General features: G+C 39.2%; 1 protein-coding gene across 1 annotated transcript in view; it reads left to right on the forward strand.

Annotated features, from left to right (window-relative positions):
* LOC108706690 (WD repeat-containing protein 64) overlaps nt 1–23,596 on the forward strand; it is a 44,988-nt gene that overhangs the window by 15,946 nt on the left and 5,446 nt on the right. Inside the window, exons 9-24 of the mRNA XM_018243320.2 lie at nt 855–972; nt 2,376–2,445; nt 4,107–4,347; nt 4,838–4,943; nt 6,047–6,198; nt 6,548–6,650; nt 7,574–7,680; nt 11,179–11,273; nt 12,276–12,330; nt 13,541–13,586; nt 14,810–14,872; nt 16,554–16,716; nt 16,808–16,903; nt 17,224–17,282; nt 18,114–18,255; nt 18,347–18,386. Coding sequence (XP_018098809.1) covers nt 855–972; nt 2,376–2,445; nt 4,107–4,347; nt 4,838–4,943; nt 6,047–6,198; nt 6,548–6,650; nt 7,574–7,680; nt 11,179–11,273; nt 12,276–12,330; nt 13,541–13,586; nt 14,810–14,872; nt 16,554–16,716; nt 16,808–16,903; nt 17,224–17,282; nt 18,114–18,255; nt 18,347–18,386 — 1,656 coding nt within the window. The remainder of the gene's footprint in view (nt 1–854; nt 973–2,375; nt 2,446–4,106; nt 4,348–4,837; nt 4,944–6,046; nt 6,199–6,547; nt 6,651–7,573; nt 7,681–11,178; nt 11,274–12,275; nt 12,331–13,540; nt 13,587–14,809; nt 14,873–16,553; nt 16,717–16,807; nt 16,904–17,223; nt 17,283–18,113; nt 18,256–18,346; nt 18,387–23,596) is intronic.

Below are 23,596 nucleotides of genomic sequence, written 5' to 3' on the forward strand. Positions count from 1 at the left end.
CGTAGTTTAAATCATGTTAAGACATATCTTTAAATACACTCTCCCCCACTGTGGATGTCATAGCATCACCAAGCATACAGTATAATTAAACACTTTAGGGACCCCATAATAACTTTAAGAAAATGCTATCAAACTCCCAAAACAAACCTCCACCAGTCTTACCTTCCACAGGCAGAGAATGGCAGAGTAGGGAGGCAAAGTATTTCACACACAGGCAGAGTAGGGCAGGCAGAGTATGGAACACCCAGACAAAATCAGGCAGGCAGAGTATGGCACACACAGGCAGAGTAGAGCAGGCAGAGTATTGCACACAGACATAATAGGGCAGGCAGAATCAGAAAGGCAACTAACTGCTTCCGGGCCTGTCGTAGGATGTGCACCCGGGCCCCCCACCCCTCTAGATGCGCAGTTTCATACCGTCACGCGATCTCCAGCGGGCCCGAGGGGGAGCTCTGGTGCAATTATCCAGAAAGCTCAGAAATACAGAAAGACCGTATCCCATAGACTCCATTTTATCCAAATAATCCAAATTTTTAAAAATGATTTTCTATTTCTCGATAATAATAAAACAGTACCTTGTACTTGATCCAAACTAAGTTATAATTAATCCTTATGGAAAGTAGAACCAGCCTATAGGGTTTATTTAATGTTTACATGGATTTTCTAGTAGACTTAAGGTATGAAGATCCAAATTACAGAAAGATCCTTTATTCAGAAATCCCCAGGTTCCGAGCATTCTGCATAACAGTTCCCATACCTGTACATGAGCAGCTCCTTGGACACAATCCTATGTTATAGAAATATGTATCTATATAAATGTCACTTTACAAGGCAGTGTATGATGTTATTTTCAGGAACTGGACCAAGTGTCAGATTGTTGATGACATTCCAAGTGTCTCTATGGACATTATCGAGAGTGTAGGTCATGTTAAATACATTCGATGGAAAGTTCATAACGACTGGGTTACACAGGTAAATAGATACTCTTTACATGCTCTTTTACAGGAGTTGTTATTAACTAGTCATCCAGTGGCTCTGTCCATATGTATTCAGAAAAAACACTCGAGGGGCATGATGGGAAGTCAGGTGGCTATAAACAATTCACTTCAATATGGAACAGATCTCCTTTCTTCATTCTTTAATACTGACATATTATTTATTCCAGAAAAAGTTTGCATACATGTCCTAATAAATTCTTTAATTAACTTTTAGTATGATGTAGATAGTGACTATTTACAATTAGTTTTAATTTTTTATTATTTTTGAGTTATTTCGCTTTTTATTCAGCAGCTCTCGTGCTTGCCATTTCAGCAATTTGGTTGCTAGGGTCCAAATTACCCATGCAACCATGCAATGATATGAATAAAAGACTGGAATATGAAGAAGGTCTGAATATAAATATGAGCGGTAAAAAGTAGCAATAACAATAAGGGGCAGATTTATCAAGGAGCGAATTGAAAATTGAAATTTTCAAATTCGAATTTCGAGTTTATGGGAGTTTATAGGAGTTTTTAGAAACTCCCATAAACTTGAAATTCGACTCTTAATAAATCTGCCAGAGCATTTGTTTTTTAGGTTGGGGTCAGTGACCCCCATTTGAAAGTTGCAAAGAGTCATTGTATTTGACACCCTGGCCGGTGATCCTATCAGCAGAAGACTGCACTGGGGTTACTCCAGTGAGCACCACGGAGCGATTGTCTTCTGGCTTCTTCTTTCTTCTCGACGACCGATCTGTGGTGCTCGCTGGAATAACCCCAGGCCAGTGCAGTTTTCTCCTGGGGTGTCAGGTAAGTAGAAACAACCACTTGGGGTGCCATAACTTTCCTTCTCCTTTAATGAACACAGTTTTTTAGAAACATTATTACATATAATTATTTATAATTTACATCCCTGTTCAAATTGCAAAGACACCAGGTAAACTTCATCTGTTCTCCTCTTGGCCTTCTGAATTCTGCCTTTCCTAACCTAAGTTTATTATTGCTGGTCCTTCCTTTCTCCAATTCAAGTCCCTTTTCTGTGCCATATTATAATTTGGTTTATCCTAGCTAATATGCATTCCAAATACAAATGTAAAAACAAAACAGTACCTATAGTGGTGCTAAAATCCAATGTATCCCATTATGGCAATACATATTTTGTATATCAACAAAAAAGTTGAATAATTTCCACAAAACATAATGGACTAGATTAAATTTGATGACAAAAACATAATTCAGTTCTAAATGTTCCAATAATATTCTATTGAGTTTTTTCTTGATGTAAATCATGAGATTTTTTTTCATCAGCTTGAATCTGTGAAATAGTACACACCAATATCAAGCTTATTCCTAAGTGAATGTATTCATTTGTTTTTGTTTTTTTACTATTAATTACAGATCAGATATGTTCACACAATTGATTCTATTATCTCAAGCTCCAATGATGATTACACTGCTCTTGTAATAGGTAGGTAAGTAATCACACTGTCCTGGTAGTGCTCACTTTTAGGGTCAGGGCACACAGGCAGATTCGGGGAGATTAGTTGCCCAGCAACAAATCTCCTCTTCTTCGGGGCGACTAATCTCTCAGAACTGCCTCCCCTGCCTTCCCACTGGCTAAAATGTCAATTGCGGGACGCACTCGGAGCGATTCGTTTTCCAAAGTTTCCTCGTCAGGCAACTTCGGGCGACTTTGGAAAACGAATCGCTCCAAGTGCCATCCCACCGGCCCTGACCTTTACAGCAATCTGATCAGAATTTGTGGAAGCAATCAGGCTATATACAAAGGAAAAAGTCACCTCTAATAGTATGAATTAATATTGGATAAGAGATTGGTAAGATAGTTGTAAAATTTGCAAAATAAATAATATGTATGTGTTTATATAACCACATAAAAAATTGAGCATTCCAGGGTCAGTCATAGATTGATCGTTACTATTAGTGATAGATGAATCTGACTTGTTTCGCTTCCCCCGAAAATTTGCGAAGCAGTGACAAATTTGTCAAATGCATTGGAGTCTATGGGCTACAAATAATTTTTTGACGGGAAACAGTTTTTTTCACCCATTGAAGTTTATAGGATGTCTTTTTCACAGCTAAATCTAGCGAAAAATTTGCTTATCACTAGTTACTACAAAAGGGGGAAGGTGGCTGAATGGAGTCACATGTACAAAGTAACAGGCGACCTGATTTTATGTACTAGTGGTTTTCATAGTAACAAAGAACTACAGTCCAGCTGACATATAGGTTACAGCAGACTACGCACCTATACATCTATATAAGTTCTGAAAGGTAATATCACCCCTGGCACAGCCAGGCTTAAGAAGCCCCAGCACAGTACATGTACATTATGGGACTATAAACTTATACATTATATGCATTCACTCCATATATTGTGCAGGGGCATCATTAGCCTGTCTGTATACAGACTTATAGGTGTGTAGTCTGCTGTAGGCTGGGCTGTGGCTACTAAGCGCTCCTTGTATGTCTCTTTGGTTACTATGAAAACCACAATAGTTGTACATAAAATCAGGTCGCCTGTTACTTTGCTCATGTGGCTCCATTCAGCCATCTTCCCCCTTTTATAGTAACAATCAATCTATGACTGAGCCCGGTGGTCCTCTATTATCTTTTGTAACTGATTCTGCTCTGTCTCTCTCTTCAATGCACTTGTGTCTCCTAACATTTTGTCAGGGCACGATCATCTTTTGTAAGACCATATGTGATATCTGCAATGATTTTATGTTTCATGATGTTTCTATCTTGTATATACTGCTGATTGATGACATCACAGAGAGTGGATTGGACATCAATTTAAATAACCAAGTGGCTATTTTAGGTTGTGGAATACTGGTATGTGTGGAATACTGGTACATTTGGGATATTCTGAGAAAGGTCCTCTTAGCAAGACAGAAACGCTGAGAAAAAAAAAAAAATTTTCACTCGTTCATATGTCCTGTGAGTGCTCCAAGTAGATATTAAATTCTCTTAAATGTACCCCGTCATTTTCCCCAATATTGAGAGTGCATTACAATCACTTATTTGTATATTTAACATTTTGTTATTATCTTTGAGCTGATCTTTTGCTAAAACCAACTTAAATTTCACATATTCTGTAATTCTGGACAGGATGTGTAGAGGGTACTAAAAACATGCAGAAAAGACTGAAAGATCTCATGGATTCTAGCAGTACAAGAAGTAAACGTTCCATGCTGTCGGGGAATGTTCCTCCCAAAAGAAATATCAGCGACGAATCTTTATTTAAAGTTAAAAGAGGTGTAAAGGCATTTGATTTCTGCAAAGAAGGCAACATTCTTGTGACAGGAGGGCTAGATAGGATTGTTCGTATCTGGAATCCATATGTGCCTGGGTAAGTGTTATTATCAATATTATCAATTGCAAAGGTGTCCACCATTACAAATAAATAGCATGACAATAAAAAAAAAAGATGTTTTATGGAAGTTGAAATCAACAATCATTGACTAAAAAACTTCTTGCACCCTAGGTAAGCTTACACCAGTGTTAAAAGCAAAATATACTCTCTTTTTTAGAAATAGCTTATTGGAATAATCATGGTTTAATCTGTGGAATCAGGCATGTTTGTATAAAAATAATATAATTTTATTTATATCTGCAAAAAGGTATATATTTTACTTTTAACATAATTTTTCTAATATGTTTGTCTATAACCTATTGTTGAGCATTGCTAACATATGCATGCCACAAAGTCACATTTGCACTTGAAGAATGGTTCATAAGAAACCTTGATGAGTTTTCACATGTTCCAAAAAAGTTATATTTAACGCTTTGTTATCGGTGAAGACCTTAACTCATCCTGCTTCATATGACTGATTTTCTAGGTGGCCCACTGGCTTGCTGCGTGGACATTCTTCACCTATTACATTTCTACAAATTGCTGATGAAAATTCAAAGATCTACTCAGTGTCTACAGACTGCACTGTGATGGTAATTAATGAACTTCAGCACATGCATGTATGCAGCAGATACAGTATATTTAAGTCATTTTAAATAATGCCAAAATATCCAAACGTTCATATAGCTAGGGAACAGAGCAAGTAAGTCTGGACCTGTAAATCTTTCAGTTAATGGATGTTAGTGAAGCAGAAAAGATGTTTGATACAGCTATACAGAATATCTTGGTGCTTTATGAACACATGCTATCAATAAAAGTAATGTTGGTACTCTTGTGTTTAATATGGTGCAGTGATCTGGCTTACAAGGGTAACTACAGCTCCAGCCAATCAACATTCAATTACATGAGCTAGATTTAATGAGTAAAAAATTAGATAAAAAGGACATTACTAATCTGTGTTGTGATCTTAAAATCAAGTGTAAATAAATAATCTTCAGATCCTGGTAATATAATTAAAGGAGAACTAAAGCTTGACTAAAGAAGTTGGCTAGAAAATGTTGTGCAATATGTTTTGGGCTTCTGTACCAGCCCAAGGCAACCACAGTCCTTTAGCAGGGAAGATCTGGACCTCTGAAGATGCCGCAGTAGCTCCCCATCTTCTTTTCTGCTGATTCACTGCACATGCTCTGTGTTGCTGTCTGAGCTTAGGGACCCACTCACAATATACTGTATATACAGAATATAAATATCACAATATAAGGCTAGTTAGTACTTAATACAGAAAATTACTACATGCCAGCATAGAAACCAGGGTAATTAGCATTACTTTGAGGATTTAGTGGTGTATTTATACAGACCTTTCTGACAAAGCTTACTTCATGTTAGCTTTTCCTTTTCCTTTTCCTTTAGAGGTGACCTTAAACGTGGCCATTTATACAGTATATTGCACCATTATGGATAGGCACTTTGGCTGATAACGTTCTTGCTGCCTTCCATTAATGCATACCTAGGGTTCATTCCATTTTAGCAGGTAATATGCATATATAGATGCATGTTACATGTAGAAGGCAGGAGGGAGTCGTAGAAGTCACAGCTTCTTCCCAGTTTTGCTTTTAAGTAATTAATAAACTCAGTATGTAAATTACTCAACACAGACAGCATTGTTTATCTGTATCCATGCCATTCACTCTAACAGGTCTGGGACATTGAAGAACATACCTGCCTGATCAATGTGATATCCAAAGCAAGTCAGATCAGAGGGGAAATTGCCACATGCTTCTTCTCACCACATTTCCGAGCGCTTTACATTGCAACGGATTCATTTTCTATGTTACAGCTTCAAGACAAGTAAGAAGCACCACATAGCAGCCATGATTTTCATATGTCCATAGAGGCTGAGTAATCTTGAATCAATTTTGGGATATATGCAGTAACAAGAGCAACGTGTGTCCCAGTCCAGTAACCAGTATCAGCCACAGAGATTTTTGCTTTCATTAGTTGATCTGACCACTGTGAGAACAGCCAACTACTATTTGGATACTGTAATTTAATGGAAAGAGGAAACGTGTTCCAGAGTGCCAACCCTATACAAATTCCAAGGTGCAAACTTTGCCCACATTGTTGCATATATCCTTCTTACATTCAATTCTATAACAACTTAAATATGCCTTACACTTTCTTGTTTTTACTTCTACAGTGTAACACATGCTGATCTCCCATCTGTTTCCCACAAAGAGCCAGTCACCTGCTGCCAGTATAACCAGTACTTAGAACAAGTTGTCAGCTGCTCAGAGGGATCGGTGGGTAATGAATGTGAAATTGTATCTGGCATATAATGGACACGTGTGCTCTGGGTTCAGTGTTAATATGACTAATTAACATCTGTCAGGGTAACCGGTTAGGTACTCAATTGTACTGTATAGCTTTGTGTGTTTTTATCCTAGTACACAAAATGCATATGCCTTGAACACTATCTGTGTTGCTTGCTCCATGTTCTGTCATCCATTTTGCCCTGGCCACACAACCAGAGAACCAAATCCATGATTTCTAGGACACAACGCAATGGTGTTTTTTTTTTTACAAAAAAGACGATGATAGAACTTTTGGAGCAGATAATAAAAATGAATTCAACAAGATAAAATGGTTGAGAAAAGAAAAAAAAAAACACAATCACCAAGCTGAGAATTACCACAAAATTACACATATTACACAATATTAAAAATGGTCATACACTGATAATATCATAGAATTCTTCATTCACCTATTGGGGTCTAACAATCCCATCTGGTATCCATGTGCTAAGAGTATCAGCCAGTTCATGAATCACCCATGTTTAAAAGTCTAATTTGTCAATGCACACATCTGGAGCCATTTAATATCTTGTCTTCTTCATTGTTAACAGGCCCGGATTTGCGGCAAGGCCGCATAGGCCCGGGCCTAGGGCGGCAAAAAAATAGGGGCGGCATGCCGCACAGCCGCTGTTCAGCTACACCAGCTGCGCCGGCGTTTTTTTCGCCGGCGCGCTGGAAAGGCGGGCGCTAGGACCGCGCGGCCGCCTGGTCAGACCGTGCGGCCTAGGGGCGCCCAGAAGTAAAATCCGGCGCTGATTGTTAAAGCAATTTATTATACAGTGTGTGTGTTTATTCATGTGTGTGTCTATGTGTGCGTGTGAATGCAATCTAAACATAATTTTATAACTTATTTTAAGTGATTTCCTGTGTAGGTAATAAAGATTTGGGACCTACTCACAGGAAAGCTTGTTTCAGAAGTCAGAGGAGCTCATGGTAGCTCTGCAATCAACTGCCTGGCCTTGGACAATACTGGTAACAGGTATGAACTGAACAGAAAGGGCTCATTTTACCAACACTGGACAGATTTCCCCAGTGCCGTTACAAGTTTTTTTATGGTTATTATTAATATGCATTTATAAAGCACCAACATATTCCATGCCTTTGTACAATATAAGGGTGTATAGAAGGAACCCCAAAAACATGGAGTTATGATTTATTTACATAAAGTGGTTGTCAATTTTTTTCTAATAAAGCCTTTTTCCAAGGTCCAGCCGTTGGTTAAGGGTTAAACAGAAGCTCACGGTAACTTTATCAGCCGAATTTCTGGATAATAAACCGGAAAGCAATGCACCCCCTGACTCCCTTCAACACAACAAAGTCAAAGGAGAACCAAACCCTTAATTATAAAAAAACCCTACCCCCTACCCTACATAGACCCCCCCCAACCTAGGGGTTACCTTCTGTATATGCCCCTAACTCTTTACTTACCTCCCATTGCAGATTCAGCACAGCGGAGCCCGCCGGCACCATCTTCTGGCTCTTTTGTTGTCAAAAACCCAAAGACTGCTACAACTGCGCATGCACCGATACGGCACTTACTTCCCGAAGAAGACCGAAGAGAAGAAGATGGTGCCTGTGAGCTCCGCTGCGCTGAATCTGCAAAGAGAGGGAAATAAAGATTTAGGGACATTTACCTAAGGTAACAGCTATGCTGGGGGGGGGGAGCAGGGAGGGGGGGTCTATTTAGGGTAGGGGGGTAGGAGTTTTTATAATTAAGGGTTTGGTTCTCCTTTTAAGGGGGTGGGGAGGGGGGCAGCATCACATCAGCCACCTCAGCTTAGGAACACAAACTGGGTACAGATAATAAATAAAATGGGTACAGATATAGGTGTATCAGTCATTCAGTCATAGTTCAAAGAATATCTACCACCGCAAAAAAAAAACTTCACTCCAAGGGGCCATTTACTAACAACTGGTTTTCATATATTTTTAAAAAGCTTTAAATTGTCAAGATTTATTAGTGTAAAAATCAGGAAAACCTCTAATGCCAAACTTCGTAAAAGTTGCCGAGGTCAATGGGAGCTGCGCTGATCCTATTGGACTGCTTTTAATCAATTCAAACTATTAGAGAGTTTTTGATTCTTTCTTGTTAGAAATAGAACTCAAAGTTTTTGAGGCATTTGTATTTTTTAGCGTATCATTCAGTGTTTTTTTTTTTCCTTTGCACTTTTTATAATTGGATCTTTTATTAAATTTGATGGCAATCGTGGTTTTAGAGTTTGTGAGTTTAGTCGTGGTTTCAAAATCCTCTAAAACCACTAGAATCTGACTTCTAATACATACGCCTCCACATCTTATTATGCCTGACCTTCAACCTGGCCATTCTTCCCAAATCTCTCCCTAACTGGCCTTCAGGCTGAGTCACTCCTGCCACTGCTCCAAACTCTCCCAGGGAGGGCCGTCCCACAGTAAGGGATTCTCTGCAGTAGACTGATTACTATGGGTTATTGCACTGGAGCAGAATTTGAGTTCTGATATTTCTGAAGTGAGTGTGTCGTAATTGCAGTTATATTACAGATGAATGATATTATGGACATTATGGGGCAGGTGCAAATCTCAGAAGTTAGAGGATGGCAATGTCAATGCACAGTGGAAATAAAATTACAATAATAAAGAAAAGCACCATATTCTTGTGATAATCTACAGTACACAGAAGGCCATCTTTCCATGTAATAGGTGTACTTCTTAATATCCAAATATTTCATTCACATAATGTTCACATAATCTACATTGTCAAAAATAATTTTACATAACCATATTTTTACATTTACATTCACTTTAATCACTGAAAAATGGACTAGAGATTGCAATTAAAACAAGGCTTTCCAGATAAGAAGGCTTTCTATAATTTTGATCTCCATACCTTATGTCTGCTTAAAAATCATTTAAACATTAATTTGGAGCTTTCTGAATAATGGGTTTCCAGTTACAGATTCTTAATTTATCCCTCCCTAGGCCTGGAGCCATTGTGGCCTCGTGGCAAATCTGGGCCTGTTTGCCTAGTCTACCTGATGAAAAAAAAGACTAAGTAAAAAAAGTAGAAGCTAGGGGATAATTAACTTTTTAATACGTTAATACACAGCTGCCCTGTAAGTGGCCATGTACTTCCCTACTACGCTAGCTCCTGTCGCCTCTTCCGTGAGACCGTTCATAAATATCTGTCTCCTTGAATTGGCCTTCAGCAGAATTACAGTAGCAGACTGGCTTGTTATCGTTTAGTAACAAGAGATTCTCATTAGTGTCCATGCATTTTGTACATACAGCTGATCTCACTAATCCCTTGTTACAAAGGAAAGAAATACCATTTGCTGCAGTACTCCTGTATTAACATCCCCCATGGACACACTGAGCCGTTAACATGTAGTGTAACCTGCAACCTGTAATTATCATCCACATGTCCTTCTGCACAGTCAGTTAGTGGCTGTCTCCTCTGCAGAATAGCCAACTGTCTATTTCATAAGCTTTTAATCTTCCAGTTATGCAATTAGGAAGGATTGTCATTTTATTTGTCCCCTAATTAACTGTATACTTGTTAAAACATTATCGAGCAATTAAGAGCATCATTTATTCAAACTCAGTATACAGGTTTAAAAAAAAAAGTTACATACTGTATACACACTCTTAGCATTGGAAATGAAAAGGACAGTAAAAAATTTAAACTTTTAACAAAGCTTTATATAATAATTTAGAAGGGGAAGTTCACTTTTAGCTTAATTTTTTAGAATGTTATGACCCATTCTATGCAGCTTTTTATACTTTTGTTTATTTTTTTGTGATTGAATAATTAGCCTTCCTATGTTGGCACTTTCATAACTGAAAATGAAATTGCTCTTTGGTTGTAGGGGCCACTGACCCCAATAACACCAACACAGATTGAGGCTCTTTCCTATTCATTTTCAATTCTGACTTGTTCTCTGTTGTGACCTTCTTGTTATGGTTATAGTTATGATATTTAATCACTAGCAACAACAAAGCAGTTTTCGTTCTAAAGCCACTGGCACCAGCTCTAACTAATTAAATTAGGCAATTCCAATAAGATTGTGGACGACAAATCCTCTGGTCTCTATATTTCATTGTCTCTCATTTATGACTGACTTCAGAGATATCAACCTCTGGGACCAATATTCAAGAAGTCTTTGGCCACATCCATGACAGCCCCCAGGTATCCCCCACTATGAACTAGCCACACCTTCTTATACCCACTCACACCTCTTGTTCTTCCAAGATAGGGGTTTTAAATATAGCAAGATCCAGATGGGTTGACAGGTCTGAACACTTGTTGATATGAGTCAGCACATACATTGATTATATACTAAGACACAAATGTACAAGTATGTTCAAATTCATTGGAGAAACCTAAGTAGATCTTGTCACTTAGTTATGACTAAAAATTTATATTATAAATGCATTTCCATTTGGGCAATTCTCAGTCTTTAAAAGAATCATAAGGTTAACATTATAAATCTTATAATTATAGGATGTTCTCAGGTGCCAAGGATGGCAGTTTGAAGGAATGGGACTTGAACTCAACTTCTATAAGTTGCTTGAAGACCCTCAAGGAAGCTGTGCCAGGTTTGACTGATATTTATCTATATGCATTTATATAAAAAGAGAAGAATTTATATACTGTGGTAGAGTGCTCAAGGAAATGTGTAAAAAGGTGTGTTTTGCCTTTAACTTTTCCCCCATAGGAGATGTAATCTACAAGGGAGATGTTACTAAACAGAGAATGGTTTCTCTGCTGTCTGGCCCTGGAAGCTATAGTGTTCTGGAAGGAACATGCAATACATTCTAGTGGAGCATTTTGTATGTTGGAGACCACAGGCTGTCCTGTGGAAAGGTATTTAATTCTAATGAGAGTGAAGGTCTCTCAGAGCAGGGCACAGAGCAGGAAGGTTACCTGTTTGTGTTAGGAACTCCCAGAGGGGCTGAGGTGCTGCTTGCCACTACAAGGTGCAGAGGGAGACATGGCCAGGTGATTAAGTCTAAAGTGACTGAGGAAAGCCAGAAGGTGAGCCAGGCCAGAAGCTGGTGAATTTGTGTCCCTAGAGGGAGAGTCAGCAAGGCTTAGTGAGAATCCCAGAATATTCAGAGTGTGGAAGCCAACCTGTATGGTAAGAACCCCAGAGTGGGGGAAAAGTTGTGAATGCATGCAGTTGAAATGCTAATGTGCCTAAATAAACCTGTGTTTTGTATAACGACACAGTTTCAAAACTGTCTTTATGATCCTGATCCTACACTTAACTGCCTACCAAAGTTAATTTTCCCTCAAATATTGTGTTAACAGGCAATCAGCTTGTCGCAATACATATACAAAAGGTTCATTATTGTAAATTAGGAAAAGATACGGCCAAAGGCAGAATAACTGCAATGTGTGTTTATTGTCACAACATAACAACCCTTTGGCCGTATCTTTTCCTAATTTACAATATTGCAGTTGCACATACGTTTGGACGGGACGTGGAAAGGTGGCCTTGCTGAAAGGTATTTGTTGGGTATAAAATAGTTATTGTTGAAGAATATACAAAAAGTTGTTTGTAATGTTTTTGTTACATTCCTTTTTTGGTTTCCCAGACAGTTCAACAGAGAGACAGTATGACTGCACTTATGCCTGGCTTCATAATAACCGGTAGGATAAGCCTGTGATAATTTAGCATATTGCATTTTCTAGAAAGTCAAGACAAATGGCTGCATTTATTCCAAGGATCTATATTATTATGGGTGCCAAAAAAAATTGTTTACTAGAGACCTTATATGGTCAACAGATGCAGAAATCAATATAAAAAAGGGGGGTTGTGGGAGCACTCAAAAGGCTAAGTTAAAGTGTATTTAAATACAATGGAAGTGCCACTGATTTGGCCAATTAATCAATGCACATTCCCTGGTCCCCTGTCTCATAAGTAATTCAGTATAAATGCAAGTGCATGTTTTTACAAAAACAGGGATATTTTAGTTATGATCATAAAGTTGATAAGCCACCATACAACGTCACGGTAAACTCCATACGGTGGTCCCTAACTTGTTTACCTCTGGTCATAGTATAAAAAGGCTTTTATGATTCATGATGATTTTTTTTTTTTATAAAATTGGACTTTTAAAAAATCACGAATTTTTCGGAATTTATTAAACCCTGAGAATAGAAAAGTCTGAATCAGAAAATCCAGCATCTCAGACCTGGCGAGGTTGCATATAAGCCAATGGGAGAAGTCCCAATAATTTTTTGATGTGTGCCGGGTTTCGTGCAATACCGTGACGTTTTCGGGCAAAAATCTGAAAAAATCTTGAAAATCTGATTTTTTTTTCCCGCAAAGCAAATTTTTGGGAAAATGTAATAGTAAATAAGCGAGTGGATTCTTAGCAGAAAATACTGAGATAAAATCGGACTTTGATAACCAGGGGCGCTCCGCCAACGAGACGAGTCCAGTAACTTGCCTCAGGCGGCAGCGCACCCCTAGGTACCAGGGACGGCAAAAATGCCACTCCTGGTACCTATTCCGCTGCCCTCGTGGACCCCCCTCGAACAAAAAGGTGAGCGCACCGGGGGGGGGCAGCAGCAACAAAAAGCTGCCTCGGGCGGCAGAAGGGCCAGGATCGCCCCTGTAAATAACCCCCTTAGTAAAAAGAGACACTATTAGTTACAAAGTTTGTACAAATTATGTATAAGCTGATGCGTACCGTCAAGGCAGTATATATATATATATATATATATATATATATATATATATATATATATATATACAGTATATATGCACAATATATATTACAATGATTAATAGAAATACAGACGCATATGCACTACAAGTTTTGTTCACTAATAATAACTTTATAATATTTTAAAGGTTTATGATCTCTGTTGGCTGTGACAAACACATCACCATTTATCCAGTAAGTGCAAATGTCTATTACTTTTACTCACCATTAATTGATGATGCTAATCTGAATTATACAATTTACAGCATACCATGTCTTCTGTATATGCAACATGTCTCAGGCTAATGTCACACTAATGTATATAAACCACCCATGCTTTCTGTCATTGACTTTAATAGCAAGTGCCTGTCACAGCTGGAACAAGTTGCTGCCAGTATCAACTGTGACTGCCATTGCTATTAACGTCAATGACAAATGGAACGTGTGATTTGAAGGCAAATGTCCAGACAAATGTAAAAACCTAGGGGTAAGCACACACAGAACCACACTATTGTGCAATCAAATCTAATGGTACCTTGGGGGGGACATAAACACTCCACCCACTGTTAAACAAAAGTGCTCCCAGAATAAACTCTTTAGGGCTGCAACATACTGTATAATTCCTAGTAAATGTAATGTGCCTGGGGACTCACAAGATACATATAGTTTTGCAGTATAACTTAGCTCAGAAGCCTCAGTCTTCCCACTTGTTTCCATAATATACACTATGTGATGTAGAGAATATATATATATATAATACACAAAAGCCATGAATATCTTGTAAATTATATCCTTATAAACGGTGAGTAGTGATGTCATCAGTTATAAACGGTGAGTAGTGATGTAATTTCTGTCACATGACTCACTAAAATTTGTGTATTATAATAAATAAAGTACCCCCAGTTGTAAAATATGAGGATATTTTAAGTTACCTCGGAGTTCCATGACCTGTATAAAAACACTCGGCCTTCGGCCTCGTGTTTTTATAGGGTCATGAAACTCCTCGGTAACTTATAATATCCTTATATTTTACAAGAGGGGGTACTTTATTCACTATATATATATACTGCAGACTGTAATAACATAAAACTGGTGCCAGATGATTATTCACACACATCAGATGGGTAGCAACTTCTTGATTGTAGATTCCAACACTGAAAAATATATTGAAATGTCATTGTAGCGTTTTTATAATGTTTTTCATTGTTTTAATCAATACAATCAAAATTGCTTATAACAAATTCAATATTAGGCTATGGGATATTGATTGATCAAACTGATGTATCGATATGCTTCCCTAGGTGATTGATATGAATCGATTGCTTTGATTTTGTTATTTACATTGATAAAATCCTTTATTACCTTCTATATTTATCAGTATTTGTTCTCTGAATCTGGAGTTTCCCTTTTTTCTAAAGGATCAACAAGATTCAGCAGTACTGGAGAATCAATATCTAAATTCCACCTGGATCGGCGAACTGGTAAACAGGAATTTTTATAATGTTTAGGATTAATGTGCAATCTGCGGCATTTCATTTCAGAGTCAAGTGGAGAAAGAAATGATACATCACTTTATATTTTATTGTTTACTTTTATATGTTTGTATATCATGGTACAATATTGTCTCCGATGTCAAAGAGATTTAGTTACATAACTATTAGGGGCAGATTTATCAAAGGTCGAGGTGAATTTTCGAATTCAAAAAAATCGAATTTTGAGCTATTTTTTGTGTACTTCAACTAGGGAATAGTTCAAATTTGATTCGAATGTAAAAAAAAATTTGAATATCGAAATGTATCATGTACTGTCTCTTTAAAAATTCGACTTTAATCATTCGCCATCTAAAACCTGCGAATTGCTGTTTTAGCCTATGGAGGACCTCCTAGAATCATTTGGAGTCAATTGGTGGACTTGAAAATCAAAGTTTTTTTTGGGAAAACTTTGATTCGAAAACTGACCTATTCGCCCAAAAAAAAAACTTTAACTTAATTTCGGTTGGTCTTTTTGAATTTAAATTTCTACGTTTTTCAAATTCGAAATTCGATAAATATGCCCCTTAGTATATGACATCATGTAACAGGTGATAGTTTGCCTGGGTACTGTCTTTGTATGGAGAAGTTGTGCTCACCACTAATTTTTAAAACCATTAGGCGGGGGTGCAATGAGGCTGTGACCACAAAATACATATAGTCAAATACAAGATTCCTCTGCACTCAACCCATTATCAATATATTTAAGACAGAGACATTTTGTGCATACTGCTACTGAAAAATGCCTTACCCTTTAAACAAAACGGGGATTGTTTGTTCATTTATTGCAATATATTTAAGCTGGCCAACTACGTCAAAGTCATCCCATATCTGGCCAGTCTTATGCTCAATTTTATCTGATTCATGAAGAATTCTATAGTTTCATTATACATTTTATAAAAGGGACTAAGTTTTGCCTGCAACTTAACTTTCAAGGTTAAAACTCCCAAACTTGGCTGCCCTTTTATTAGACACCAGTGGGATCACCTGACTATAGCTGGGAACTGTGTAAGCAATTCTGCACATTGAGGGCAGATTTATCAAGGGTCGAATGGAAAATTGGAATTGAATACTACTAAAGTGGAATTGAATACTACGAAATACGAAGTCGAATTTGTAGGATTTTTTGCATCGTACCATTGTATTCCAATCGTACTCAGATTGTACTTCGAATCGTACGATCATACGATTTTCCTTTGAATACAAAAAACTTACAAATATGCTCTGGAAGGTCCCCATAGGCTAACATAGCACTTCGGGAGATTTCATTTGGTGAAGTATTGAAGTCGACGTTTTTTTAAAGAGACAGTACTTCGATTATCGAATGGTCGAAGTCGTAGTAGCCTATTCGATGGTCAAAGTATCCAAAAATTATTTAGAATTTTTTAACTTCGAAAATTCCCTCGATTTTACTTTCACCCGTGATAAATCTGCCCCTGAAAGTTGAAAAGAGCAGGGTCCTCTTTGCCTCCTATATTGGTTAGTATTTGTGTGTACTCTGTATGTTTCCTGTATACCCCCCCTCCAACTATACAGCTTTATAGAATATATTAATAATAATAATGATTAAATCCATGAAAATGCACAAGGTACACTTCATGTAACTTGGATTCGCAATTTTCTCTTCCTATAGAGAAACAGACATAAAGATGAAATTCTCTGTGTTGCTTCATTTCCCCCAAACCTTGTGGCCTCCTCCAGTTCTGGTGGTGAAATCTTTATCTGGAATGTAATATCTGGCACTGTGATCTGCAGTATTAACGCTCCTAAGCACGAAGGACTGAGTACTGAAACAGGTCTGGGTTTTATTTATGCTATTCCCTTTCATTTATAATGTACCGGTGAAAAATTAACAAAATAAAAATATATATATTATATTTGATATAGGATCTTCAGACGATTTAATCATCAAAAGACTAATATTTCTGAATTCACGTGATTGGAAGAATGAATGTGCTGTTCTGGTAGCCAGTGGACCAAAGGGTAAGTTGAGGGTAAGGGTAAGATTTGCAGAAGATCAATGAACCCTGTTATGCAAAGGACATTTGTAATCTAAAATCCAAAGTGATTTTCTTTGAAAACTTTTTTACTACCTCATTCTATGAGGCCTTTCATTGTAAATGATATATAAAAGTTAAGTCTGATTTATGTGCTGCTACTTTAACTTTCCTTTTCCTATGACCAAAGCTGATTCAGCAGTCCCTTATTACTTTAAACTGTATTCAATGATTTGAATGTTTAATCAAATAGAAACCAGAGTTTATGAAGTTTATTAATTTGCCTTCTTATATCTTTTTTTGCAGGACTAATAACTTTTTGGCACATATCTGACGGAGGCAAAGTCTTTGGAAGCTTTCCAGGTGTATGTGTGATGTAACACCTTAATCATACCTGCCCTATGTTCCCTGTGTGCCATACTCTGCCTGCCCTATGCTCTCTGTGTGTGCCATACTCTGCCTGCCCTATGCTCCCTGTGTACCATACTCTACCTGCCCTATGTTCCTTGTGTGTGCAATACTATGCCTGTCATATGCTCCCTGTGTGCCATATTGTACCTGTCCTATGTTCCTGTGTGTGCCATACTCTGCCTTCCCTATGCTCCCTGTGTACCATACTCTACCTGCCCTATGATCCTATGTGTGTGCCCTACTCTGCCTGTGGGACGTGAGCCTGGTAGGGTTTCTTCTGGGGGATTTGTTAGGATTTGAAAATTGTTGTTAAGGGCCCCTAAGGTGTTTAATCATGTACTGGGGTGGGGGTGCTGTGTTATCCACAGGGGAGAATATGGATTTAAGGTTATGTTTTAATATGACTTCAATTTTTCATGAGTGATATCCCTGCAGTGAGCATCAACCATTTGGTATTTTGGTGTGCTACCACTATTAATGTGGACATGGTATTAAAAGTTCATGAATGTGGTTAAAAGTGGGCATGGTTTAAAAACAATGAGCTTAACACTGGCTTCCATTATTGGCCCTCCACCACATAGGCCATAAAAATGTTATCCTTCAGTACCATGGAAGTTGGACAGCACTGCTCTAGACAATATTATCATTGCCTGGCCAGAGTTTGAAATCACTTGAAAACCAAACTCCATCGATGATCACAAATAGTTTAATCCAGTTGCAACTGATAAGCAGCAAGGGTAGTGGAGTTGAACTTCTAACAGTGGGGCATGTTGGTCTTCTTGCAGTCACATTATGAAGCTGCAGTGAGAGACATGGCTATCAGTGAAGATGACTCCACTCTGTGTGCCGCTGACCAGCTGTTTTATGTTTATATCTGGAATATATCCCAGTATGCACTACATGGACCTGAAGCACAACCACCACCTTGTGAGTTGCTTGCATTTCAGCCTGAAATATTACTGATGCTTTGCTTGGTGGATCCATGTAACATACATTGTATTTACTTTTCTTTGCACAGTGATTCACTGCTGGAGAGCACACTCATATGACATCACTAGGTAAGTACAGTCTGTTCCAAACTGTGGGGGTTTGTTTGCAACTATAAAGTCATATTTAATTGAATTGCTCTGTTTCATTGGCTGTAGGCAATCCATGTATTCCAAACTAGCTGAGGGTATGCACTATTCCTAATAAAGAGGGGCTTGCATAGGGTACTCCTGATACAAAGGCCAGCAAATAGCTTTGTGGGATATGCAACCATATCATGCCACCAGTGTCTGTAATCTGCCATTTCATTATACAGGTCATGGAACTCCGAGGTTACTTCTAATAGCCTCATATTTTCCAACAAGGGGTACTTTATTCATTATAATACACAAGTTTTAGTGAGTCATGTGACAAAAATGACATCACTATTCACCATTTATCCATTTATAAGGATATAATTCATGGCTTTTTTGTATTTTTATATATATATATATACATATATACATATATACATATATACATATACATATATATATACACATATATACTGTGACAAGCTGGCGGCTTGACCACGTAACTTTTAGGGGGGATTAGTCAATGGTGAGCAGGCAGCATAGGAGAAAGGAGCAGAAAGACAGGGACACACAGCTTCTTCAAGGAAAACACACGTTTATTTTCCAACTTTAACACACACCGTCAATAATGCACAGACACAGGGGTGACCATTTTCAGGATACAAAACATAAATCATAAAAATAAAACCTAGCCCACTGGGCACTACCTTCACACTTTGAAGCAGTCCCTGACTAGCCTGGGCCCCTTGTGGACAACCAGCACAAGAAATAGTTTGGCTCACCCCTGTACTCACAGGACTCCTTCCTGTAGTGTTTATTCAGCCTCCTGGCTTCCTCACTCTCTTCACAGTACTCTCTTCACAATACTCTCTGTGAGAGTCACGGGCTCCCTCTGCTTCTTGCAGTAACAGGCAGCACTCCCAGCTCCTCTGGGAGTTCCTCACACAGCCAGGTCTCCTACCTGCTGTGCCCTGTTGAGAGACACACTCGCCTATTCCAATCAACTTTAAATAGTCTTTCCACAGGACAGCTTTCCTGTGGAAGGTGAACTCCAATCTCTGGACTGGATCTGCGGAATGGAGTCCCTGGCTACTAAAGTCTTGAAACAGAGCGCTGATTCTCTGTTTAATAACTCCCTTCCTGGAGCCTCTCTCAGTACCTGGGGAGAAATTACAGGCTAGAGTGACCTTTTTCCACCTTTTCCTGGTCACTCTACCACATATCCCCCCTCTCTGCTTCAACCCGTAGGGGTGAGCACATTGAAACCCTAATAGAAATTCTCTCTCTCTTAAAGGGATTTCTATAAGTTTCCTCATGTTTTCTTTCCTATGCATGAGATCCAACACACACATCTCAATCAGGGATACCACATGCATGCTTCTTTGTAAGGCTGAGTGACTCTCAAGCATGACCATGTACTTGCACTTTTGCCTTACTTTAGTCACCCAGGTTCTCCTACTTGACTTTTGGGAGTTCCTTTTGGATGAACCCTTCAATGAAAACGTATTATTGCTACCACATGACACATGTGTCTCTATGGGAGCGGCCACACACACTTCCAACTCCTGAATTTTATTTACTAGGGAAGACACACACACTTTGGCATCTCTGTTACCATCATGCACGCTTTTCATTTTAGTTTTACCCACTGCCTGGGATATAGGGGGTCCTTCCGCAACTGGCAATGATGGGTTTTTAAACACACTGAGGGCTTTCACTTCAAGCCCATGGCCAATAGTTTCAGTCTGCCCTGTGGTTGCATCTTGCTCACAGACTTGTGTTATACAACCAGACACACACTCAGTCACATGCTCAGGGTTAGCAAGCAACTCACATTTGGCATCGCTTGTATTGGGACCCAATGCATCCTCTGTCAGACAGACCAATTCTGACTGCAAAACTCTTTCCATGGAATGTAACACAGGAGTTATGACTTTGCTTTCAACCGCAATCACTCCATGTGGCTTATCCCCATTGACAGCCATGTTACCATTCTCCATATCAGCACCCTCGGGTCTGTTCACATTCACTGTTTTACCGGCAGTCTGTGCCGTTAAGCTACTCTCAGGCACACTCCACTTCTCAATAAAAGGCACACATTTTACTGGGGAACTTGTTACTTCACAAACCTTTCCCTCTACAGCACACTGTGTTTCAACTCTCACACTGGAGAACAGTTCTGTGGTTGACACCTGCACACACACAGATTCAGGAGGCAATTGTACGTTTTTATCACTCGCTTCCTCAGACATCCCATGTGGCTTATCACCACTAAGACTCATGGTACTATTTTCCAAACCATCATTTGCATTGACTGTGTTCACACACACAGCTTGGCAGTCAAGGATTTCAGGTCTCTCCCCTGACATACTTTCAGGTGTCTCATTCCCACAATTCGGCTTGCATACTTCAAACAGCCTTTGTATTGCAAAATATAGAGCACAATTGTCTGTAACATGCTCTATACTAAAACAGTGGGCACACCTTTCCCTTTCAAAAAGCCCAGTCAAGTTATCCATACCACCTGACTGAGACTGCTCATTTGTACACCCATCCTCATTAAGACTTTTGATAGATGAGCTTCTGCAGGGAAACAAAGGGTTACCATCTATTTGCTTTAACTCCTTGTTTGCTAAAGTACTTGAGCTTTCTCTGCTCAACAATACCCCATGCAGACTTTCCACATTTGCTGCAGTTTCTTGCACCAGAGTTGCAGTCTCATACTCACACACACTGGCAACATTTAGGTTTGTTAAATTAGGCTTTAAACCTTCCAGCCTTTGCACTGCAGAATTCACCTCTGCTAGGGAAAAACTTACTTTGGGGGTCACCACTAAACTTTTTACTTTGGGTGTTACTTCACACCCCACAGTCACACACTTAGGATTCACATCTGGACATTGGTCAGCAAAATTACACATAACATTTTGCATAGAACAGACATTATTAACCACCTGGTTTGATTGCTCCACATTTAAACCTTTGTGGATTCCCCACAACTCCCAGAATAGGGGAAAGTCTGTTCCCAGAACAATTTCCACCTCCCCCTCACTGGCAACTACCAGGGAGTGGACAACTGTCCCTTTGGTGGTTTCAAAAGACAGACATACAGTCGGTTCAGAGTTCACTTGCATCTCCGGGAGCTCCTGCCAGGGTAGAACAAACATTAACAGTTCATGCAACACCAACGACTTAGTTGAGTTAATGTCCAGTGTGACCCACAGTGAAATCCCATTCACTTTCACCTCTACTGACTTTTCAGCAGTACCTTTAACAGGCACAGTGCACTCTGATTGCGCACTTAACTCTTTAGGTCCCAGGACCTTTCCTTTCCTCCCACAGTCCCAGTCTTTTATCCCCCCAGCCTGCTGTTCCCTTTCCACCACCCCTTTAAGAACAGTCTCACCATTCCTGAAGGGCATCAGACTCTCTGGAACTGCTGGGGATAATCTTTGGCCAACCTTGCCAGACTGGACTGTGAAACCAGCATACCCTCTCTCCTTGGCATGCTGCACTTGTGCCCACCGCCTGGGCTCCAACTTTGGGGTACCGCCTCTTGGGACCCAGTTAACTTGCTTGGATCCAGACACAGTGACTTCCATTGCCACTCGCGAAGTCTCCCTCACTTCCTTTGGCATCTGTTGAAAACACACAGGTCGCTGTACCTTTAAGGAAGCTTGCTGGAAGAACGCTCTCTGTGGTACACAGAAAAAATTAGTCTTTTCCTCTAAAGACTTTTCAGGAGCTGCCACTGCTCCTTGCAACTCACAGAAAAGCTCACGTTTCACTTTTGGGGCATTTTGCAATCTCTTCCCCATTGGCATCTTTACCACATTTGGCGCGCAGACTCTCTCCCAATCGTTGTGGAACTGCATCCACCAGTCACCACCTTGCTGTTCCTGTTTCTTTAACACGGCCCTCACAGCCTCCTGCTGAACAGCTGAAGAAATGGGATTAGCAGCACCAATTGCCATATTCACAGGCTTATAGGTAAAGTCTCTTAGGCTCATCAGCCCTTTAAACAGGTGTATGTCTTTATTGCTCCTTGTTTTGCCCGCATCCGAAACACCATATGTGACAAGCTGGCGGCTTGACCACGTAACTTTTAGGGGGGATTAGTCAATGATGAGCAGGCAGCATAGGAGAAAGGAGCAGAAAGACAGGGACACACAGCTTCTTCAAGGAAAACACACGTTTATTTTCCAACTTTAACACACACCGTCAATAATGCACAGACACAGGGGTGACCATTTTCAGGATACAAAACATAAATCATAAAAATAAAACCTAGCCCACTGGGCACTACCTTCACACTATGAAGCAGTCCCTGACTAGCCTGGGCCCCTTGTGGACAACCAGCACAAGAAATAGTTTGGCTCACCCCTGTACTCACAGGACTCCTTCCTGTAGTGTTTATTCAGCCTCCTGGCTTCCTCACTCTCTTCACAGTACTCTCTTCACAATACTCTCTGTGAGAGTCACGGGCTCCCTCTGCTTCTTGCAGTAACAGGCAGCACTCCCAGCTCCTCTGGGAGTTCCTCACACAGCCAGGTCTCCTACCTGCTGTGCCCTGTTGAGAGACACACTCGCCTATTCCAATCAACTTTAAATAGTCTTTCCACAGGACAGCTTTCCTGTGGAAGGTGAACTCCAATCTCTGGACTGGATCTGCGGAATGGAGTCCCTGGCTACTAAAGTCTTGAAACAGAGCGCTGATTCTCTGTTTAATAACTCCCTTCCTGGAGCCTCTCTCAGTACCTGGGGAGAAATTACAGGCTAGAGTGACCTTTTTCCACCTTTTCCTGGTCACTCTACCACAATACATATACATATATATACATATACATATATATACATATACATATATATACATATACATATATATGTATATATATATATATACATATATATATATATATATACATATACATATATATATATATATATATATATATATATTCATGATGAAAGCTGACGCACACTGGGATTTATCAAAAATAAAACTTATTTTATTGGATCGACGTTTCGGTCCACACACGGACCTTTATCAAGATAAATACAAAGTGCAAGTGCAAAGTGACTAGCACCTGGGTTTGTTGCCTCAGTAAGTGTGTGCCACAGCCCTTCTACATATATATATATATATATATATATATATATATATATATATATATATATATATATATATATATATATATATTTCATAT

Source organism: Xenopus laevis, chromosome 1S, assembly GCF_017654675.1.
Source record: "Xenopus laevis strain J_2021 chromosome 1S, Xenopus_laevis_v10.1, whole genome shotgun sequence".
Lineage (NCBI taxonomy): Eukaryota > Metazoa > Chordata > Amphibia > Anura > Pipidae > Xenopus > Xenopus laevis.